The sequence below is a fragment of the Carassius carassius genome, chromosome 34, assembly GCF_963082965.1.
Source record: "Carassius carassius chromosome 34, fCarCar2.1, whole genome shotgun sequence".
NCBI lineage: Eukaryota > Metazoa > Chordata > Actinopteri > Cypriniformes > Cyprinidae > Carassius > Carassius carassius.
Window position 1 is genome coordinate 23,647,867 of NC_081788.1, and position 23,266 is coordinate 23,671,132.

Below are 23,266 nucleotides of genomic sequence, written 5' to 3' on the forward strand. Positions count from 1 at the left end.
AATTGTTCTGCAGTTGGAACACAATTTCAGAACCACGGACAGCTCATGTACTTGATTGGAGCTGCTGTCAAATGAGGGCTGAAAAATAAGTTTGTTAGATTTACTAAACATTCCCAAACTCTAAACTCTAGAATTAATACAATTATTTTTCCAAGGTACAATATTAACACTTATTTTTATCTTTTATTTCTTTCTCTTCTTTTTTTTCATTGTTGAATTCTGAATTAACTAACCTTTGAAATGTTAAAATATTTTCAACCTTGGATTCTTCCATTCAATTTTTTAAAACAGTGTTAAGACGCATCTATTGTATTTTTGTCTATAGTCATTTTTTTATTTCAATTTTCAAACCAGAACGATCTTAAATACTATTATGTGTAAATAACGCCCACTCAACTGTATAATTAAACGCCCCAGTTTTAACATAGGTCTGGGTGATAAAATGTTTACAATAATTATCACAATATAATTTTCATAAAAAAATCTGCCTTTAAAATTGAAAGAATTAAAAATTTGACATTTATTGTGATAATTATGAATATTGACTGATATAATAAAATTGTGCTAATATTTTTGGCCTTGTCTTAGTTAAACTTAGTACATAAACTATATCACTAGTACATTAGTACATCATTATTTATTTATTTATTAGCATGTAATATATAATAAAATACAACTATTGTCATATAAATTTCAATATATTTATTTTTAAGTTAATGATTGGTGACTGATTATACATTTTATGCCTTACATATTATCATTGATTAATTTACATTTTGAATAACAAAATGTCAATTATGATGCAGTTTTAATTTCAAATGTTTAATTTTTTTTTTAAGTATATTTAGTTTATTTACTGTATATATGAAGTGAACAAGAACAAGCATACACTTGCTAATAGTATCTTGTCAGAATGACATTCATTGTGTCATTTTTGTGAACCGACTTAGTAGCAGTGTCATGTCTCTGACCTGCTCAGATTTCATACCCCATCATCCATTTCACATCCCATCTGTGTCATCCACCCCTCTTCCTAATGCATTCCCCCGGTCTGGATGCTGCCGGGAACCCCCACCCCCCCCAACCTCCCCCAACCCTACAGAAACCAAGATTTACACTCTCACTATGCTGAACAGCTCTTTGTTGAATGAATCTAGGCTGAGACCTCTGAAGAGTTTCTCCCTCATGCTTACTTGACTTTTATACAGTACACATTATTTACACAGACACTGCTCTGGGTGTGCCAGACTCGTTAATGTGCATTGCTAATCATCTCCCAACTCTAGAAGCTTCCTGATTGGTTGGGCTAATTGTGGCTTGAGGGACGAGAGCGCTGGTGGAGGGACCGGGCCGGCTTCGAGGGTTTTCCTTCATCTCAGAGGATCTGGTTGAACCCAAGGGGGCAGGGGGGGTGAACGGATGGTTGCAAGAGGCTTTTATGTGCTGCGTTCTTTCCCAGCATGCATCATTCCTGCTTAACTGGTTTTGCCGCTCGGCTATCCTCCTGCAATCCCACCCACACACTTCAGCCTCTTAATAGAGTGTGCCAACAAGAGCGAATAATCACCCTTTCTAATTTACTCAGGATGATGGGTCCTCGTAAAAACCTCCAACAACAGAGCGTTTGCCGTGCCTCTTTATTGCTGCCAGGCGTACAGTTTAATTCAACTGCGATGATTGAGATCTCCGTGTAGAGGGGAGATAAGGGTATGGGACCCATGTTTGCTGCGGCAGAACAATGCAAGCAGCAAGACAAGGGTGATAAACAGCACTGAGGCAGTTAAATGGATTGTAAAATGAGCGGCCATACAGCTGTCGCTTGAGGAATCTCTGCTCGCGACCAGTAACCTTCTAATGAGAGATGATATCGCTCACTATGGGCAATACAAGCAATGCTCTCTCCGTCTATGCTGGAAAGTCATGTACATGCTAAATTGAAATTGAAATCTTGCATTGTAATCCAACTGGGAAAGAATATAACAAATCTTTTTAGCTTTTTTATTCTGTCTATAAAGTCTAGACAGATCCTCTTCCTGCAAGGCTTTTTTTGGGTAAAACAATACACAGTTTGATCCCCTGAACCATGAGCACAGTCAGGTCTGATAAATCTAGGCACCCAGAGGGAAAATGTTATATTCATGTGAGCTTGTGAGGAAAAAAGATAGAGAGAGAGAAATAACCCCAGATAAGCAAAAGACTGTAAGTTGCAGCTTTATAAGATCGGTCTGCAGGATTTATGCACAGGATTTAACAGATAGCAAGCTCCTTAGTCAGGAAAAGTGTGCTGATGTCAGGGCTCTGTACTTCACTTTCTGAATGAAAACATTGACAGTCACTGAGTTTTATGTCTGAGACCAAACAGATTGAAAAGTAAACGATATTAAAACTGTACAAATATGATACAGCATAGTATTTTTTTCTGGGTATCAGTCTGAGATTTAACTCTGTAAAGACTGGCATTTGAATTTATATGTATATATAAACTTTAGCCAATTGAAATTACATTTTGTCATATTTGAAATATCAGTATTTCAATGTTTTTGGCTGTATGGATAATAATGCAAACTGTAGCTTCATTCCAAGTGTTTATATTGAAATATTACTGATAATATAAAAAATTAATTAAAGAAATCAGTAAAGATTCACAGCAAAAAGGACACAATGGCATTTTCATGATACAGTGTGCCTTATAGGCATTTGTGTTCTTGATAAAGTGTGGCTCTAGGATGCCAAGGTAGTGGTTTTGATTTCCTTTGACACTGATACACACACTGCACCTTTATTGTGTTTGCATGCATACAAAAAGCCAAGAATTGAAATACACATCATAACTAGTCTGCGTTTTGATCTGGTCTCTTCCTCTTCTTTCATTTCTCTCTAAAATGAGTATCTTGCTGAAGTTATGTTTCTTTGTGTCCGGGTCATGACAGAGCCATAAGCCATTGTAAGGCTAAATCTAGGGCTCTCTTGGTGAACAGCAGGAAGACATCACTTAAGACATTACCCATTACCCTCTGTTACCTTGACAACACAGACATAATGAGAATACATGTTTTTCTAGTGGCAAGCTGTACTATTTGTTTCAATTTTCTTGTCATATGTTGTTAAAAGTGACATGAAATTGTATTTATGAGTAATTTCATGTATGTAATGTAACATATTTGTGGCACAGAAAATTCAGTGGAAAATTGATATTTATCCATATGGATTTGATTGGAGTGTGGATGTTATATGATATTATAAGCAAAAAGTTGTATCTCTGCCTACACAGCCTTCGTATTATCGGCAAAAAAGACAAATAGGTAAGGAACATGCATTAAGATTAATAAAATAATAATAGATTTATGTAGCTAAACAATAAATAAATAAATCTGATTTATCATGAACACTGGAGATATGGTGCATTTAAAGGATCTGTTCATTTAGTCGTATGTGGGCTGAATGTAATTTCGGGGAACAGGTGTCCATGGATGTAGAGAATTACTCTTTCTCTCTTTGCTATAAATCACACAGAGAGAGGGAAGGGGTCAGAGGTCATCCTGGGTCATTATGTCTCTCGCTTTGTTGCCAACGTGTAGATTCTTCAAAAGTAATCCTGTATGTTCATAAAAAGAACCTTTGGAAAAGTATTGCACATAAATTATTTGAGCTCCATTTGTTAATGTTGTTACAAATGAAGTTTTTGCTCACAAAATGTAATTTGTAAGCCAGAGATATTTTAAGTTCAGTGTTCTTATGGAAATAAAATTGACAGTATATAATAATTTCCAATTTTTGTGTATGTAATGCTTTGTTGGGCCACAGGGTCAATTTCAGTTATAGTCTTTTTTTCAACAAACCATACTGATGGATTCAACAATACAGCTAGCACATGGTTCAATACATACCTTGAAAAAAATTTAATCGTGGATTTTTCTGTAAATTTCTGATTGCTTGGCACATCAGTGTGTTTATTTAAAATGTGAATTAAAAAAATAAAACTCTGTACACTACACTTCTGTACAATAGAGAAAAGAAACGTGGATTATTATATGTCTTCTTAAAATTTTATATTATTTAGAGGTATTATTTTTCTTACTTTTACCCAAAATAGGATGGATTGGCCATTAGTGAGTGCTAAAAGCACATGTAATGTCTGTTTAATTCATACTGGATCTCGAAGAGCACTGTCACACAGAAACTCCATGTGTGCATCACAGAAGTAATAGAACTGATGACGCTCCAGGAAATCCTTAATATGGATAATGTTATCGCTATCGCTGTAACTGAATAAAAAGAAGATAGAAACACTTTGAATGATGAAACATGAAGACAGTAAACACTCATCTGTGACAATATAGTTTATCTGTGTTCTTTAAGCCATCTCTGTTATTTTCATAATGATTAAGTGCATTTGTAATCCATTGCTAATCTACATCATAGCCTTAATTACAGCATATGATATATTTTCTGCCTTCTGATTCTGTGCTAAGAAGCCAGATCAGATCACAAAAGGAAGTTATTTCTGATGTTATGAAGTAAAAACAAGTAATAATGTTCTCCCTTGTCAGCTTGTCAGATAACAGGTTTAAAAATGCTTCTAATTACAAGCCATTACAAGGGAAGGTTTTACTTTATTTAATGTACGTTATAAGCGGGTAGGTGTTTCTCATATCATCAAGTAGGCTCACAAGCACACACAGAGAGCTAAATCTGAGAGAAATAAAAGACACAGAGATTATTTAAATGAAATTCAGTAGTGCGTATTGAACCATGTATGTCATTCCAAATGATTCAATATTATATTGAGAATTGTGACATCCCTAGTAACCGTAGAACCCACAGACATGTTTGTTGATGAATGTGACTTTTCTAGTTTTTTTATGCTAAGGCAATATTTAATGCATAGCCTGTATAATCTTAAATAGATGCAAGCAGTTATATCTGATTAGTGTCTTGTAATAGATGCTAAAGGCTTTTACCTGACTCTGGCTTATTTATAGAGAGAGACAACTTTGACAGCCAAATCCCTCAGGCATTCTTCCCAGGGGCGGTTCTAGCTTGTATGGCGCCCTGGGCGAACCACCCCTTACATTAAAAAAAAACAAATAAAAAAACTACAATACAGAAAAGACACAAAAATGGAGTGATGCCTTTACACACACACACACACACACACACACACACACACACACACAGACACACACGTAATGTTGTGACAATTGCAATTGCTTTTTTGGCTTTGAAGGATCAGTATAAAAGGTGGAGGCTGTGAATGTTGATGTGGGTTTTAGGACATATAACTCTCTAATTTGAGTTCATTAGTGCCCACTGCTGAATATGAAAATGAACACAGATTTACATCTTTGTGTTTTGTCTCTTTCAGTCACAGATGAAGACACTGTCAAACGGTACTATGCCAAGTTTGAGGAGAAGTTCTTTCAGACATGTGAAAAGGAGCTCTCAAAGATCAACACATTCTATTCAGGTATTGTTTTCCCTACATGCGTTAAAAAAAGTTATATATATATATATATATATATACAGTATATATTTACATATGCAATTTGGCTGAATAATGTTATTTTAATTTAATTAACATTTTTATTTCATTTATTTTAATTTAATGAAAAACAAAACATTTACTGGCTCCAAAACTAAGTGTATATAATAAAAACATACATCTTCCCACAAAAATAAAGTGCATACATCCCCAATCAGTCTTAAAAAACTTTTTGGAGGATTACAGGATAGTTTTTATGATCATTAATAGTTAACTTTTAATTATCCTAACTGTATGGCTACGATTGCATTTTTTTGTAACTCATAAATAGCACAAGTGGAAGCAGTCTGAACTGCAGTGGCCAGCTAAATGCCGTTAAGGGATTCCCTGTGCATGAGGTCTAAGTGTACTGCACTATTTGGGTACATGATGTAATATGAAATGTCTGCCATAGTCATTTTGACATGCGTCAAGGTGAATGGACTATGTTTGGACTGATAATATATGCACACTGCAACATAATCTGTGTTGTTGACTTCAGGGCAGCAGGAATGCCTGAGCTCTACTGCCTCTTGTGGCTGGTTAGGGGATGGCATAATAAATGATTATTTGAAGCATGATCTTAATGCTTTGTTTGCATATTGATTCCATTGTTAGCATGCATCATGAATGAAAATATAACATTAGCTAATTCTCCTTCTAAATCAAAATCTCAGAATGTGCTGAGACAGATGGATCAGCATTTATTCTGAAACAAAGAAGCGGATGTAAATTAATAATTTAACATGAAATTAAAGCATTTATTCTGCTTGTAATATAGGTTTAGTCTTTTTATACTCCAGTTGCCACCAGAAATCATTCACTGCCTCATTGCTGCAGGTTGTACAGACAGACCAAAATAAACTCTAATGGAGTTGTCCAGCCAAAAAAAGCTGGCAAGTCCATTAAGCTGGAAAAATCTCCGACCCCAGACTTTTATTTTTCCCTTGTGGAAAAACACATGGATCTTTTTTCCACAAACACAAAATAATTTGTTTAAAAAAGTTTAATTTGCTCAGAAACAGTGTTAGAAATACAAATTTAGTTATTCAGCTCTGCAGATAATTTTGTCCATGTATACACGGGCCAGTTTAAATTAAAAATTAAATTTATGCATTTAGCAGACGCTTTTATCCAAAGTGACTTACAGTGCATTTAGGCTATCAATTTTTACTTATCACGTGTTCCCCGGGGAATCGAACCCCCAACCTTGCGCTTGATAACGCAATGCTCTACCAATTGAGCTACAAGAACACTACAGTTTATGTAGTGAAATACAATGTGTTATCATATATGATGCCCTTTAGAATTGAAATCTATATTAGGATGGCAGCCGCTGTTAGTGCACTATAGCTAATTCTGTCTAGTTGACCCAGACTGTGTTATGGCTGAGACCCCTGCCTCCCCCGGAGTGGTCCTGAATTAACAACATGCAGTCTTTGTCCCAGTGGAGGAGATCTGTTCAGCTCATCAATTCTTAGCACCATCTTAGCCACGTTCAGCCTGAAGATGTACAGACCTTAGTCAGACTATTATAGTTGACTTGACACTATATTTACTTTACATGAAAGAAAGCAAGCTTGTGCTGTCTATTATATATGTTGTTTTTGTTGTTGCTGTTGTTGTTTTTTTTTTTTTTTTTAAACAGCCAATGTTCACAGCCAATGTTTGTCTGGAATCTATTAAACTGGTGTCCTGTCATCTTATTTTTATGTACTTTTTTTTGTATTTACATTATTAATGCTGTCCAAACTTTTTTTTTCTTTTTCTCTGTGCTGTTTGTTTGCAAGTTCTGCTTGTCATCTTTTTAAACTCGTCAGCTAGATACTTTTTCTAGATATTTTTTTTTTTTACATTTTTGTTGTATATGCCATTTGTTTTTAAATGTTTTTCACTTATTTATTTATTCTTAATATTTATACATTTATTCCTGTTTTGGAGTTACCTGAAAACATTTAACAAATGTATAATAAATACTATTATCAAAATTATTCCTATGAAATAATAGTATATAATATATAAATATATTGGATTAATATACAATAAAAATAAAAAGCAATATATTTCTAAGCATTATGAATATAAATATATAATAAATTAACATTTATATAAATATTACAAAATGTATATAATTGTATTCTAATAAATATATATTTATATTAATACATTTTGTAAATTCATTCCAAAAATAATTTATAATTTATTTATTTTTTGTTTACTTCAGTGAAATATTGGAAGTGCAATTAGACTTCCCTGAAAAAGACACATAAGTAGAGAGAATTGGATGATTAGTGCCTTGGGAACAAATTGTGGCAGTTCTCCAGTTCTGCTCAGTCCCTTACTGAGGGTTATTAAAGTTTAAAGTGACGTGACATTCAGCCAAGTATGGTGACCCATACTCAGAATTCGTGCTCTGCATTTAACCCATCCGAAGTGCACACACACAGAGCAGTGAACACACACACACACACTGTGAACACACACCCGGAGCAGTGGGCAGCCATTTATGCTGCGGCGCCCGGGGAGCAGTTGGGGGTTCAGTGCCTTGCTCAAGGGCACCTAAGTCATGGTATTGAAGGTGGAGAGAGCACTGTATATGCACTCCCCCCACCTACAATTCCTGCCGACCCGAGACCACAACCTTTCGGTTGCGAGTCCGACTCTCTAACCATTAGGCCACGACTTCCCCTGTTCCCCTGTTATCACTTATAAGCTAGCAGGACTCCCAGTATTTACTTGTCTGCTGAACATATTATCCTGTTTCCTTCCTCTGAAAGTGAGATGGGTGAGTGGGGTCCTATTCACTGAACTGCGCTGGGACGCAGGCCAGCGTGGATAATGCTGTCTGAGATATCCCCCTTACAGGAAGAGGCTCATCTCTAACAGGAAATCTGTCTGCTTTACTTTCCAGTTGATGGGTAGAATGAGGGATTTATTTGTCATGCAAAATGGATTCTGCTGCATTTTATTGCAGGGTTGTAAGCCAAGCAGGCTTTATGTCTCTCAGTAGATGCAGTCAAATAGTATTTAATACATTTAAGATATTCTTTTTCTGTCCTGATGTACAACCAGGCCTTTTGTTTTCCATGTTCTACCAAAGGCCATAAATCAAATAAAACGATAACTTAATTATTAATATTGTCTTCTCTTTTTGGATCTTCACAGAGAAACTGGCTGAGGCACAGCGCAGATTTGCAACTTTGCAGAATGAGCTGCAGACGTCTCTGGATGCCCAGCGGGAAAGCAATGCTCCAGGGCTGCGCAGTCACCGCAAAACGGTGTTTCCTTTGTCCAACAAAGAGCGCAACAAACATCGCAACATCAAAGACCTGCAGCTGGCCTTCAGCGAGTTCTACCTCAGCCTCATCCTCCTGCAGAACTACCAGGTCTGATATTTTATTGTTGTTGTTGTCTCCTGTTGTGAATGTTGTCCTGACTCCCTCTTGGGTTTCTTGACCTTTTCCAAACCCAGAGCTCAACATATGCTGGTGATCCGCAAAGCTGATCTTTTTAACTGGATTCTAATTAATCTTATCTTCACTTTACAAACATTATATTTTTTTCCATATTATTGTCTTTCTAGCAGTCAAAAGTTTGGATACAGTTGGATAAAATTGATTGAAATATCTTAAAAATGTTATTTAAATTGTTTAATAAAAAATATATATTTGTATTACTACTTAATTAATTATTAGCCTTCCATCAGCTCATGAACCAGATCTGAGGGTTGGGAAACCCTGATCTAAATGTGATATGAGATATGTTTCATAGTGAAATATTACATTTACCATTGGATGAGTTAGACTGGATAGTCAGTGTCCATTAAACATGTGAACTGCTTTTTAAAAAAAAAAAACAAAGATGCACCACATGTCCAGAGTGCACAGATTGGGAATATATTTTATTGCATGAATTTTGTTCTAAAACATCTTATTATTTCATTCCATTACTCTAAATAGCAATAATAGGGAATGAGTAGATGTGTCGCAACATAAAGAAGTAAAGAATTTCTCTTTCCTGTTTTAGAAGAAGGACAAAAATTCTTAATTTAACATCTTAATTTGATATTCCATTTTCCCTAATCCCATACAGAATCTGAACTTCACTGGATTCCGTAAGATTCTGAAGAAACATGATAAGATTCTGGACACACAGCGTGGCGCTGATTGGCGTGTGGCTCACGTGGAGGTGGCTCCATTCTACACCTGCAAGAAGATCACACAGCTCATCTCTGAGACCGAGGTAGACTGCCTGGCTCCACGTTTGGACTTCTGGTTTCCTGCTCATGTATCATGATGTGATTGAATTGGTGTTAGTGTAAACTCCCATTGATGCTGAAAATGATAAAGAGCACATTAGAATGAAGTGGAATTCAGGGCAGAAATGACTAAACTAAAGATTGGTGTTTGATATTTGACCCTTGTGTGCCCAGGCTCTGGTGACCACAGAGCTGGAAGGAGGTGACCGTCAGAAGGCCATGAAGAGGCTGAGAGTTCCACCTCTTGGAGCAGCACAGGTGAGAAAGAAACTCGGATAGTACATGTAGACATGCACACACACATGCACGCAGCAGTTGTAACGTTATGCTCATCCACCTGGTGTCTGAGAGCCCATTTTAATAGCTTAACATTGAACTTTTAAAATTGAAAATTTAACTTGATCAATTCTTCAGCCATCCGTGAAAGATGTTCTTTTCTTTAGGGTTTCAGGATTTGATGGGTCTCGGGAAAATACATTTTTGCATGCTAAGATTCTGATTCTGACAGTTTTCTTTTTTATATACCTATTAACATTTTTTAAGGAAAAATAAGAGGTTAATTTTCTAAATGACTTGTTGTTTTTACACATACATTACTGGAGTCTCTGGGAGAGTAAAATATGCTTCAAAAGAACATGAAGGTTAATATCAAACAGCCGCATGAAAATCGTGTCAAAAATATCTGCAGTGTCTTTTCATGCATTACTTTTAGTTCTCGGTCAGTAACAGTTGTGTAAGTACTTGGGAACTATACAATGCAAAAGACAGGGTGGGTGGAGAGATACAGATGTGCTTGGAACATCATGTACAATACACTGCAGAAATAAAATACTGTTTTACCTTTAATGGAGAGAATGTATGTGTTCTCTGTTCTTTGCCTAAAATAAATGTAAATATGGTTTGCTGTAGAAAACAAAAGACTTATTTGAGTTGAAACCATCTGCTAGCTAATTGTTCTAAGTAAGTTCTAAGTAGTGACAGAACTTAAAAAGGTTAAGTTGCAATGATTTGGGGAATAACAATTCCCCAAGTGCAAATGCTAATGCAAAACCATTTTTTCAGTGTAGGTGTATATTGTAATAAAAAAGCTACTTTGAGGTGCACTCCTTGCTTCAGAATAAGCACAGCAGTGATTTAAATGTGCTTTTTCTCACCTCAGCCTGCACCTGCCTGGACCACCTTTCGTGTGGGACTGTATTGTGGGGTCTTCATTGTCCTGGCTGTCGCCTTTGTTCTTATTGGTACAGTTTTGACCTTTTTACACATTTAATCCATATGCATCTGGTTACATAGATTTTATCCAGTGTATAAATTCCAGCACTTTTGATAATCTACGACTTGCTTGTGTTAATGCAGTGCAGTATTTTATATAAACCTTGTTGATAATCCAACTATGCGACTGATTCTTCCCTCTCAGGTGCTTTTTTCATTCGTAATCAGAACATCTGGCCACTGGTGCGCATCTACCGAGGCGGTTTCCTGTTGATTCAGTTTCTCTTCCTCTTGGGGATTAATACTTATGGCTGGAGGCAGGCGGGTGTCAATCATGTGCTGATCTTTGAGCTGAACCCTCGAAACAATCTTTCACATCAACATCTGTTTGAGGTGAGACATGTCATGTAGAAGGAACCTTTACAGGAAGCTTGTATATACATTGCCTTTCAAAAGTTTGGGTTGTGTTAGATTTTATGTCTTTGAAAGAAGTGCTTACAAAGGTTGCATTTATTTGATATAACCCAGTAAAAAAGTAATATATTGTGAAACATTACACTTTTCAAATAACTGTTTTCTATTTTAATATATATTAATTCATTTCTGTGATGCAAAACTGAATATTTAACAGCCATTACTCCAGTCTTCAGTGTCACATGATCCTTCAGAAATCATTCTAATATGCTGATATGGTGCTCAATAAAACTTTCTATTTATTATCTATGTTAAAAGCTCAATATGTTTGTAAAAACTGATATATTTCTTTTCAGGATTCTTTGATGAATGGAAAGTTATAAAAGATTTGAAATAGAAATATTTTGTAACATTCTAAATGCCTTTTCTCCCTTTTTTGATCTTTTTAATGCATCCTTGCTAAATAAAACTTTAATTTCTTTTTAAAAAATATTTCTCGCCCAAACCTTTTAGAGTTAGAGTATAGGTATAAGGTCATTGTATTCAGACAGATAAAATAATAGGAAAGGAAGAAGAATAATGCTTCTGCATGTTCTGTCCTTTTGTCTTGCTGTAGATCGCAGGGTTTTTGGGGGTGTTGTGGTGTCTCAGCATCCTATCCTGTCTGTTTGCGGACTACACTTGGCTCCCTATGCAGGCAAACCCCCTCATCCTCTATGGCTTCATGGTGCTCTTCCTCATCAACCCCTTCAAAACTGCCTACTACAAATCCCGTTTCTGGCTTATCAAACTTTTGGTGAGAGACAAAACCATTCAGTTTTATAAACACAGAGCTTCCATAGCTGCAAAAAAATAATGACAAATAGTAAAAAAAAAAAAAAAAAATAGTGAAATTTTTTTACGCCAACATTATATGAGCGGCACAGGCTATTACATGCTGTTAACTGGCTCCATGCAGACATTCAACCAATTATATTAATACATTAATACATCAATTTTTTTAATGATCCAATCAGTTCCAGATGGATTTAAAAAGTCCCATTTTTTTCTCATTAAATATCCTGTTTAACTTAGAAACGTATCAAATTGCAAGTAAAGTGGGTTATAAACTGCATTTGCAATCCTCATATCCTGTTTTGATTAAGACAATAAAATGATCATGTTTTCCCTGGAATCCCTCTAATAGCAAAGCCACCTGTTCAGACACCTTTATAACAAATTCAGTTTAGAGCTAATTGGCTCATTTCAGTGCACAAACAGCTTCATCCATTTCGTCTTCTCTGCCTATTTGTACTAGTTTTATAGTTGTAACAATTGTTTTCTGCTTGGCCTGTGTGAAAAAAAAGATACTGTGTGCATGTACACTACTGTTCAAAAGTCCTTACGTTTTTTTTAATGTTTGTGAAATAAGTCTCTTATGCTCACCAAAGATGCATTTATCTGATCAAAAAAATAATCAGATATTGTGAAATATTATTACAATTTGAAATAATGTAATAAAATAGTGTAATTTATTCCTGAGATGGCAAAGCATATTTTTTGATTTGGCACTCAAGAAACATTTCTTATTATTATCAGTGTTGAAAACAGGTGTGCTACTTAAAGCTGAAGTAGGTAACTTTTGTAAAAATGTATTTGTGAAACCTGTCATTATGTCCTGACAGTAGAATATGAGACAGATAATCTGTGAAAAAATCAAGCTCCTCTGGCTCCTCCCAGTGGTCCTATTGCCATTTGCAGAAATTCATCCGCTCCCGGTAAGAAACAACCAATCAGAGCTGCGGTCCGTAACTTTTTTTGTGTTCAAGATTTACAAATTGTATATAATAAGCGAGTACACCATGAATCCATTTTCCAAACCGTGTTTTTAGCCTGTCCTAAATCACTAGGGTACATCTATAATAAGTGTTTATATTCTGACTATTTTAGATTGCTTCGGGGGTACCGCGGCGGAGTAACCCGGTACCTTTGTGATTCTTCATAGACATAAACAGAGAGAAGTAGCTCTTGCAAGACGCAAGCAGTTCTGTTTATTAACCGCTAGAGCGTCAAAAGTTACGGACTGCAGCATTAATTTTTGTTTTGAATCAAGGAAATAGAAAGTTCTAAATAACAGCATTTATTTAAAATATAGATGCTTTGTGACTTCATAAATGTCTTTAATGCCAAATAGTTTTATCAGTTTAATGATCCTTGCTGAGTAGAATATTAATTTCTTTAAAAAAATATATTACCGACAACAAACTGTGTGTACAGAGTGTTTCAATGAGGTCTGTGTGCGTACATGAGTGATTATGCATGTGTCTTTGTGTGAGGCACAGGGCAGTGAGGTGAGGGAAAATAGATTGTAGCTCTGTCTCTACGGATGTGAAGACTGTGCCCGTGCAATCATTATTGGGATGGAGCCATCAGCAGCCGCCAGCCTCTGTCTCATTGCCTTCCCCACATCTAATTGACCTAGACTGGAGCCTTATTCCTTGTAGCAGATGCAGACACACACACACACTTCCTGTAGATTAAAACCGACACTTACTGATGGCCAAACAGTGGGTGGCTTTCTTCCCAGAGCTCAAACATGCTGTCAAACTCAAGCTGTGCATCGCACATGTAGCTGTAACACTGAAATGTACCTCACATTCAGACCTTATGTCTAAAACCATTTTTGTGGACCGCCTTCACCTGTTTCATCAGGTAAAAATAACTGATCAGAGTTTGTGTGGGGGGAAATCGATATTCACTGGCATTTGAGCCTCAAGAGTATGATGGCGTAGATCGGTGTAGTGCAAATCTATGTTGCTGGGAAATGTCAGCGGTAGCCTGAAGGCTGAGAGAGGTACAATTTCATTACATAGGCTAGAATGGTTGAGCCATGGGAAAATATGTGGGGAAAAAACAATGTGACTCAAGGGCAACAAAGGTAACTCGCCTAAATTAGCATGTAGCCTATATGTATAGTATGTAATTGTATGTTATATATTATTTTATTTCATTTATTTATAATAAATATATTCTTAATTTTTCTTCACATCATTTATTTAACTTATTTATTTATTGTCTAATTGTGTCATTTTTATTTAAAAGTTTTATAAGAGATTATTTAAATATATATTTTTTAGCAAAATTATTTATTTTATTTACTTGTTTATATATATATATATATATAAAATTGTTTGTTTGTTTATTACATTTTTTGTTTGTTTAATTGGGTATTTTATTAACAGCTCGTATTTTGCATATAAAAAGTAAATCTTTGTCACTCAAACTTTATTATTTCAGTTATTAATTTTATAAATAATATTTTCTGCATTTCAAGGCTGCTGGTGCAGTTTACCCTGAATAAACTTGATTTAATAAGTCATGATCTTTATCCAAATAACTTACTTCAACATGGCAGAAAATGGTTTTTAAAATTAAAAATGATTATTACTTTTTTCATGTGCATCTCTCAATCACAGGCAGCTGTGTATGATTTCTAAACATGTAGTCATGTGACAAACATGATTCACAGTTTGCTAGATTCATGTTGAAACACATCTAACCCCATCATTACATAGACACAGTGAAAGCTAGTTTATTGGTGAGGAGCTGATAATAATAATAATAAAAACCCCATTGAGCTGTCTTTAGCCAGCTGAGTTCTCATAAAGATTTTCACTCGCTGTCTCATAGAGTTCACTCTGCCTCAGGATTGAGCTGTTATACATACATCACCTCATTTTGAGAGAAAAAAAGCACTTGCTATGAATTCTGCTGTTTATTATTGTCCTCTATAATTACCCCAAGCACTGTGTACAGTATAAATATTTAAGCTATCATATTTTCTGTGTTTGTAGTTTCGTGTGTTCACCGCCCCGTTCCACCGAGTGGAGTTTGCAGACTTCTGGCTGGCAGATCAACTCAATTCCCTGGTCATTGTGCTCTCAGATCTGGAGTATCTGGTCTGTTACTACAGCATGGAGCTGCAGTGGGGAGATCGCAGTGGCTTACTGGACTCCATATATGGTAATTGATTCAGAATGATGCCATCCTGAAATGTTATGATTCAAGTTTTTCACGTTGAACCATCCCAATTTCAACATTAGATGCAATGGTAGATGAATGGCTGGTTGTGATGAATGGCCAGTTGCTCTTGCACATGAATTAAGATTGCAGACAGTGTCAACACAGATAGGAGTTCTTCAGGTTCAGTGGAGTTTATCATGTGAAATGGACCAGGAAATTCAGAGCATCTGCGGCTGTCTAATGGTGCAAAAATGTGTCACGCCAGCTCAGGAATATAAGAGAATACTGAGAAATAAGAGGAGAAGGACAAAGAGAGAGTAAGAGAAAGTGAGCATCAGGACTCAACACTGTTCATTATAAAATATTTTGTTTTAATTATTAGTAGTAATTGTATTAGTATTATTTAATTTTAATTTAATTATCAATAAAATATCTATGTCAAAGTTCTAAATTCACAAACACATCTGCTGGAAAATGATAGCATATTACTCATTACTGATTTATTTATTAAAAAGTGACAGAAACTTGCAATTTTGACTACATTTGTCATTTGCGTATATTGCAGATTTTGTATATATGTCAAATATATTCCAGTTTATCCAAACTAAATGCTAAATTTCAAGACAAAATCCTTATTGTTGATCCCTGAATTATTATATAATCATCATTAAATTGATAGAAATACATATATAAAAAAATAATGGTTTTCTGCTGGGATATGTTTGAACATTACTGGATTACAATATTATAGTACATTTACATTTACATTTATTAGTATGGTTTTGGAAATAAAAATGTGCATTCATAATTGTATCCTCCTAAATAAGGCGATGAACGGTGTAACAGCTACTCTTATGGAGTTCGGGCCATCATCCACTGTCTGCCTGCCTGGCTGCGGTTTGTTCAATGTCTGCGACGTTACCGTGACACCAGAAGGGCCTTCCCTCACCTGGTGAATGCTGGGAAATACTCCACCACCTTCTTTGTGGTCACGTTTGCAGCCCTCTACAGAACTCATAAAGGTAAAGACAAACAAACTGCAGTTAATTACAAACATTACATGATCATGTGACCAGAACGTTCATTATAGTTAGACTGACAAACAGAACAGGATGAAGGTCTGTCCCAAGTTTGGTGAATGTGGCTTAAAAGCTCTAGAAGTTTCATCTTGATGGCATCTGGGTAAAAACTTGTGGTATACTATTTATTTATGTTTTCATTGTTGTATGAATACATTGTATTTTTTGCTGTTTTGTGGAATTTACTGTTGTCATCTAATATTGATTCAAATGAAAAATGTTCTGTTCAAAGAGCACCTGTGTGCCGTTGTTTGCCTACAGATACAAATGAATAGGCAACCGAAGCATGTTTTGAGAAAAGCAGAGATGACCCTGAGCCTGTCCTTGTCTGTTAGAGTCATGGTTTATATAGCAACATAAACAAGAAGCATCTAAGTTAGAGATTCATTGCACAAAGGCAGGGACATTAAGAGTTTTGTAAGAAACAGGTTGGAATTACATTTATGCATTTAAAAAATAGCGGCCTGCTTTATAAAAACTCATTTGTCCCCAAGCAGCAGATTTAGCATTCAATCACAGTTATTATCCTACATTCGGTTAATATGAGCTCTTAAAGAGTTTAAAAGCATGCCATTAAGATTCCAGACACATCTCTTGTCTCTATCTACAATTAACGTCTGATTATTCTGCCACTGAAATCCATCTGAAGTGCAAAGACTGCTGCTCAAACGTGTCTCTCTGTCTGTCTCACTTTCTCTTATCAAACAGTCGGCCTCCATGCCTTCCCGTATCTCTTCAGAAATACAACTTCAGCCCAAATCAATCTCAAAGCACTCGGCTAAGCCGTTTCATCCATTTCATTATTTATATGCACTGTGCACACACGGCCATTTCTGGTTATTTCCCTTAAATGTCAGTGTTTAAATATCAAGCATGGGTGCATTTTGCTGTAGACTTCAGTGTGTATTAGAAATATCTCTATCAGTGATATAGATGATGTCTGGACCATAGCCCATAGCGTCTGCCTCATGTGACTAAAACAGGCCGTATTCAACCCAACATGGCAACCTTGCCACTCATTTGATGCATTCATTAGGATCCACTCAAGATGTTCCTGGCACAGAGCCCATTTAATATATGAATGCATCTGAAATCACCTCCATCATTTGTGCCCTGATTGAAACTGATGTTCACTCTAGTAAGCTGCCCAGATAAATGAGTTTGTTAATTCTATTTATTTTAGTTTTCATGTAAACTAATCCCAAAGGAATGCAACATGTCTGAGCATAATTAATGTTTAAATTAACATTAGTCATGAGCCAAACCAATGTGAGATTGAGATCAGTGGTAGACATGAAAAGCATTAATGTGTCCCCGTGTGTAGTAAATCCAGATTTGCTACTCAAAGATTGTAGATACAGTCCCAATGATTTATAAGTCTTTCTGGATTTTCCCTAGCATCATGTTTGCAAGATTTGCATTGTGCTTATTTTCTCTTTTTGTCTGTTCTTTTGTCAATAACCCCATTACACCTGCTTTCATGTTTTTAGTGCTCTATTTCATTGTAGAAGTGATTGCAGAAATGGTTGTGGGTCGATATCCTCAAAGATTTCATTTAAACTTTAATGAGAAATGTCGATCTGAGCTTAAGCACAGCTGAAGAACTCAATGACATCCAACAAAACGGAGCAAAATGCAAACAGAAGATGCTATGTGAACACTAAAAAAATGATTCAAGGAGAGAGAAAATATGAAGTGAGAGAGCAAAAAAGAAAAGCGGAAATTAACTATCCAGAGGAGCTTGAGCTGTAATTGCCTGCCTGTGGCGAGACAGAACAGTGGGAGGAGTGTATTTCTAAAATAATGATGAAGCTCTGAACTACTGAAGTACGGTTGGATTTATTTTTTACTCTCTGTTTAAGACCTGGATCTTTGATCAGAACAAGTGTTTTTGAGGAGAGCTATAGAGATTTGTACATGGAACAGTGTTTACCTGCTCTGATGGTGGTTTCATGTGGACCACATGTACCCAGGAATATGGGCCAGATGGAGTATGCAGCAATGATTGACTGTGTAGTCAAATATCACAGCTTGATTTTAAACATCACTCTTGTAATGTCTTAACCCCCACCATGTGCATAAATACACAGCTTCGTACAGATTGATCAGTTAACATACGTGGTCAGTATTGGTTTGGAATTCTATTTATCCATACCTTGGATTTAATTTCAGTGATGCTCATTTCTATTCTATTCTATTCATTTGTTTATTTAATTTTTCTTTTGTCATGTAGCCATCATGTGGTCAGGTGCAGAGAGTGACGCATTCTATTTCCCATTCTGTACTCTATTTCCAAAGACAACGAAATGCTGTCAATTTTGAAAGAAAGAAATGTCTTCTGTGTCCAAGGACTCGGAGGGATGTTGAGATAGATTTGTGGTCCTGTGGGAAATGGGTTTGGGTCAACATGGTTGATGTTTACATAAATCTGCCACTGTGTTAATGAGATTAAATCAAAGTTCAGTGTGACCAGACCAGTGGCGGGAAACCGATGTGGTTTTTTAATGGCCGATGCTGGTGCTGATATCTAAAGAGCAGGGTGGATGATGGCCTGTATTTACATTCAGTTCAATATAATGATGAGATCTGACAAATGAGAGAGGATATCTGATATAATATTTTCTTAAAATTCACTGAATCATTGAATATAGAAATGTTTATTATCAGTTGACAAGGATGTTATTGGTTAATGGTGAATGCTGTTGTGCTCAAATTGACCAAAATCTGAATATCCATCAGATATATATCCATTTATCTTATTGCAAGCAAAAATATAATGGGCCAATGTACTTTAACGTACATTAATTTTCAAAATGTTGGTGTCTGTAAGATAGTTGTTTTTGAAAGAAGTCTTTTATGCTCACAATGGCTACGTCACAAAACAATAATATTGTGAAATATTGCATTTTAAAATAACTTTTATTTATTAAAATTTATTTAAAATAGAAATGTATTTTTCATAGTATTTTTTATATTCTACTCATATTAATCAAGGTTTCATGCACCCAAAAATGTTTTTAGAGTTTCATGGTCATTATCCAACCTCCGTCTGGCCTGTGTGAATAGATTAGACTTGCATTGCTCTCTTATGGGGTATACATCTGGATTTTCGGGTAATCTAGGGAAACCATATTCAACATGGGCATTCGTAGCTCAGGGCTGAAATAGGATGGACAGGGCTATTATGTGTTCTGGCAAAAAAAGTCCTCCGATGGTTTCCTGGCGCCTGAATGGCAGTGTGTGAAAGGCTTTATTAAGACTGATAGGCCTGTTCCAGATTCAGCCCCGTCTGCTGTCTGAGGCCTAAGATATTTAACCATTCACTGATCTGAGACCTGCACTGTTCCACTATCTGATAAATGTCTCGCCCCCTATTAACTTACACTGATGCTCTAATATTGTACTTCAGGATGACTCTTTCTCTTATGTTTCAGTTCTTCACAGTTAATTTTTTTTGTACTGTATTGCCCTTGTGCAAAATGGATATATTTTGGCATGGTTCCATACATGTTCTCCCATGCCTCGTCATAGATATTAGCTGCTAATTGCTTTCCCATTCAGTCTTTATCCTCTTCTATCCTCTGCCTTTTATCAAATTATACAGCTACTTTAGGGTAATTTATGTTTAAGGTTTGTAATATTGGTAATATTGGTCTTAGTTGCAGATCAATCAAAAATAGTTGCTGATCAAATTAGATGTAGTTCTTTTTATACTTGTTTATAAGGATATATACACTTAACACACACACACATATATATATATTTGGGGAGCAGTAATGTAATGTGGTGTTCCTGTAGCTCAAGTGGTAGAGCATTGCGTTAACAAGCGTAAGGTCAGGGGTTCGATTCCCCGGGAACACATGATAGGTAAAAATTGATAGCCTGAATGCACTGTAAGTCGCTTTGGATAAAAGCGTCTGCTAAATGCATAAATTTAATTTAATTTAATTTTTTTTATTTAAATTTACATTTAAATTTTAATTTAAAGGTGCCATCTGTCATGTCTGGCAAAAAATCAAGTCATAGTCCACATTCCATACCAGATGGGGGCAGTATGCCTCAATAAAGTGAATTGGTCTACTCTAGAGTAACAAACGAGAAACGGCATAGTCTCTATGCTCCGCCCCTACCTTCACAACAACCCTACAGCCATAGCCGAAGCCTAAGAGGACGTTTTGCCTCCAGAGGAACGTTGGGTGATGTCAAGTGATTTTGAAACATGACATCTTCAAGCTACTCCCCTTCACCTTTACCAGTGAATATGTTCCTATTCGTTTTGTTCATATTACATTTTGAGTTGTATATACACATTATTTGAATTAAATTAATTTGACAGAGATTATTCTGTCAACATCATTGGTCAACATCAGACAGCTGATGTTGACCAAGCTAGCGCCAACCAACGTAACCAGAGCTGCCAACTCTCAAGCATTCACCGTGAGACACACGCAATTGACTCTTTTCACACGCTTTCACGCCACACATCAATTTTCTCACGTACAGAAAAACCATGAAGCAAAGAGGACACAGAGACCAACAGACTAGACAGAGCAGGTTACTTATGATATAAAAAAATGGGTAAGTTATAGCTAGCTAATTATCAAACGCAGCTACGGTTAGCCATCGCTAACATTAGCACGTTTATCGAACAGCCTTCGATATATTTCTATGTTATAACTTCCCGAAAAAAAATACACAAACATATAAAACAAACTTCTAGCGAAATACTAACAGCATCTAACTTACCAATCCAAAAGAAATGTTGCAAGTTCGGTGTCGAACCTCATTTCTTTCAGGTCCATCAGTTGTCCAGCGATTGAAAGCAGTGCCGATGTTTACTCTGGTTCAGCTCCTTTTCTTATCGGATCTGATTTGTGATTCCGAGCGCGGTTGTTTCCCTGTAGCGGGTGGTGGTCTCTTGCTAAGGGCTTCAGTCATCCTTCCGCTCTCTTCCCTGAACTGAAATTAAGTAGTGGGCTGTACTTTCCACACGATTGACATCAGGTTCAAGTACGCCCACAAGCCGTGCGAGTTATTCGTGTATTGCAGGTTGGCTGGTGGTTATGTTGCCCACATACCGCCTCCCATGGCCGAAACTGGTATTACGACACCTGTCGGGCCGGGGCTAGTAATGCTAATGCTAATTAAGGTTGATATCTCTGCAGCACTATAACTTGACATTTTTTTAATGACATCATCGCTCTTATTTCTTCTCATTCTTTTGATGCATGTAGGTCATTTTTTGGATATTTTTACCTCAATTTTTGTACATGGCACCTTTAATTTAATTTAATTTAATTTAGTAATGTAAAAATAGCTGATTATACACTGTTGTTCAAAAGGTCTGTAAGACTATTTGATGTTTTCGAAAGGTAGTCTTATACTCATAGTCTTAAGGTTCCATTTATGTTATCAAAAATGTACCATAACCACAATATATATCATCATACGGTCCAGACCAAGCTGCATGTATGAGATCAAAACTGCAGTTTAAAAGAACTGTTTTCTACTTTATTTTAAAATATATTTTATTCCTGTGGTGGCAAAGCTGAATTTTCATTTACATTTATACATTTAGCTGACGCTTTTATCCAAAGCGACTTACAATTGCTATATATGTCAGAGGTCGCACGCCTCTGGAGCAACTAGAGGTTAAGTGTCTTGCTCAGGGACACATTGGTGTCTCACAGTGGATTCGAACCCGGGTCTCTCACACCAAAGGCATGTGTCTTATCCACTGCGCCAACACCACCCCAGCATCGTAATTTTCAGCATCATAATTCCAGTCTTCAGTGTCACATGATCTTTCAGAAATCATTCTAATATGCTGATTTCAGTTTGCAAGAAAAATCTTGTATTATCAACAAAGAAAATTGTTGTGCTGCTTTTGCTTAATATTTTTTTGTGGAAACTGTGATAATTTTTTTTCAGGATCCTTTGAAAAATAGAAAGTTCATAAAAATGTATTTTTGTATTTTTTTTATAATTTTCAAAAGATTTTGATTAGTTTAATGCATACTTGCTGAATAAAAGTGTTAACTTCTTTCCAAAAATTGTCTCCCAAATATTTTTATGGTAGTTAACAGAGAGTAAAAATGGCATAGACTCTCTTCACTAGATTTCAATTAATATACATTTTTTACTGTTCTTGTAACTTTAACTAATTAAAAGCATTTTAGTCATAGTACCATTGTTTTTAATAATATAAAAACATTATTATATGACATGGTATTCTGACATTGTATGACTTTTCAGTGAATAACCAAAGATACAATGGCACTGGTACTTGTATTAGTGTAGTGTAGCTGGATGGATGGATGGTAAACAGTCTCCCTCTAGTGGATATAGTGATAATATCAAGTTCACTTTCTCTGTTTCAGACCAGAAACATGCCGATGCTGAGGTGTTTTTCTACATGCTGATCCTTTCTTCAGTCGTCAGTTCACTCTACACACTGATCTGGGACCTAAAGATGGACTGGGGTCTTTTTGATCGCAATGCAGGCGAGAATATCTTCTTGAGAGAGGAGATTGTTTATCCACATAAAGTAAGATATGGCAGAAAATAATATACAATCTTAAAGCACCATATTGAATGTCAAAACCTATAGTATATAGCACAATGTTGTAGGTTCAAACCTTCCAATCAGCCAAGCAAAATAATCCTGCTAATCAGTTGGTTTGCTGCTCTTAAGATGGTTTAGTTGGTGCACAAAACCATTTGGAGACCAGCAAACCAGCTTAGGTTGTTTTAAGATGTTCTCATTTTCTAGCAGGGATA

The 23,266-nt window shown here is 35.9% G+C and overlaps 1 protein-coding gene across 2 annotated transcripts in view; it reads left to right on the plus strand.

Moving 5' to 3' along the window:
• Positions 1-23,266, plus strand: part of LOC132114786 (xenotropic and polytropic retrovirus receptor 1 homolog) — an 88,372-nt gene that overhangs the window by 56,851 nt on the left and 8,255 nt on the right. For both annotated transcript variants that reach the window (XM_059523109.1, XM_059523107.1), the window contains exons 3-12: positions 5,366-5,467; positions 8,687-8,907; positions 9,614-9,763; positions 9,954-10,037; positions 10,939-11,020; positions 11,197-11,384; positions 12,022-12,201; positions 15,239-15,407; positions 16,235-16,429; positions 22,867-23,033. In XM_059523109.1, the coding sequence (XP_059379092.1) occupies positions 5,366-5,467; positions 8,687-8,907; positions 9,614-9,763; positions 9,954-10,037; positions 10,939-11,020; positions 11,197-11,384; positions 12,022-12,201; positions 15,239-15,407; positions 16,235-16,429; positions 22,867-23,033 (1,538 nt within the window). The remainder of the gene's footprint in view (positions 1-5,365; positions 5,468-8,686; positions 8,908-9,613; positions 9,764-9,953; positions 10,038-10,938; positions 11,021-11,196; positions 11,385-12,021; positions 12,202-15,238; positions 15,408-16,234; positions 16,430-22,866; positions 23,034-23,266) is intronic.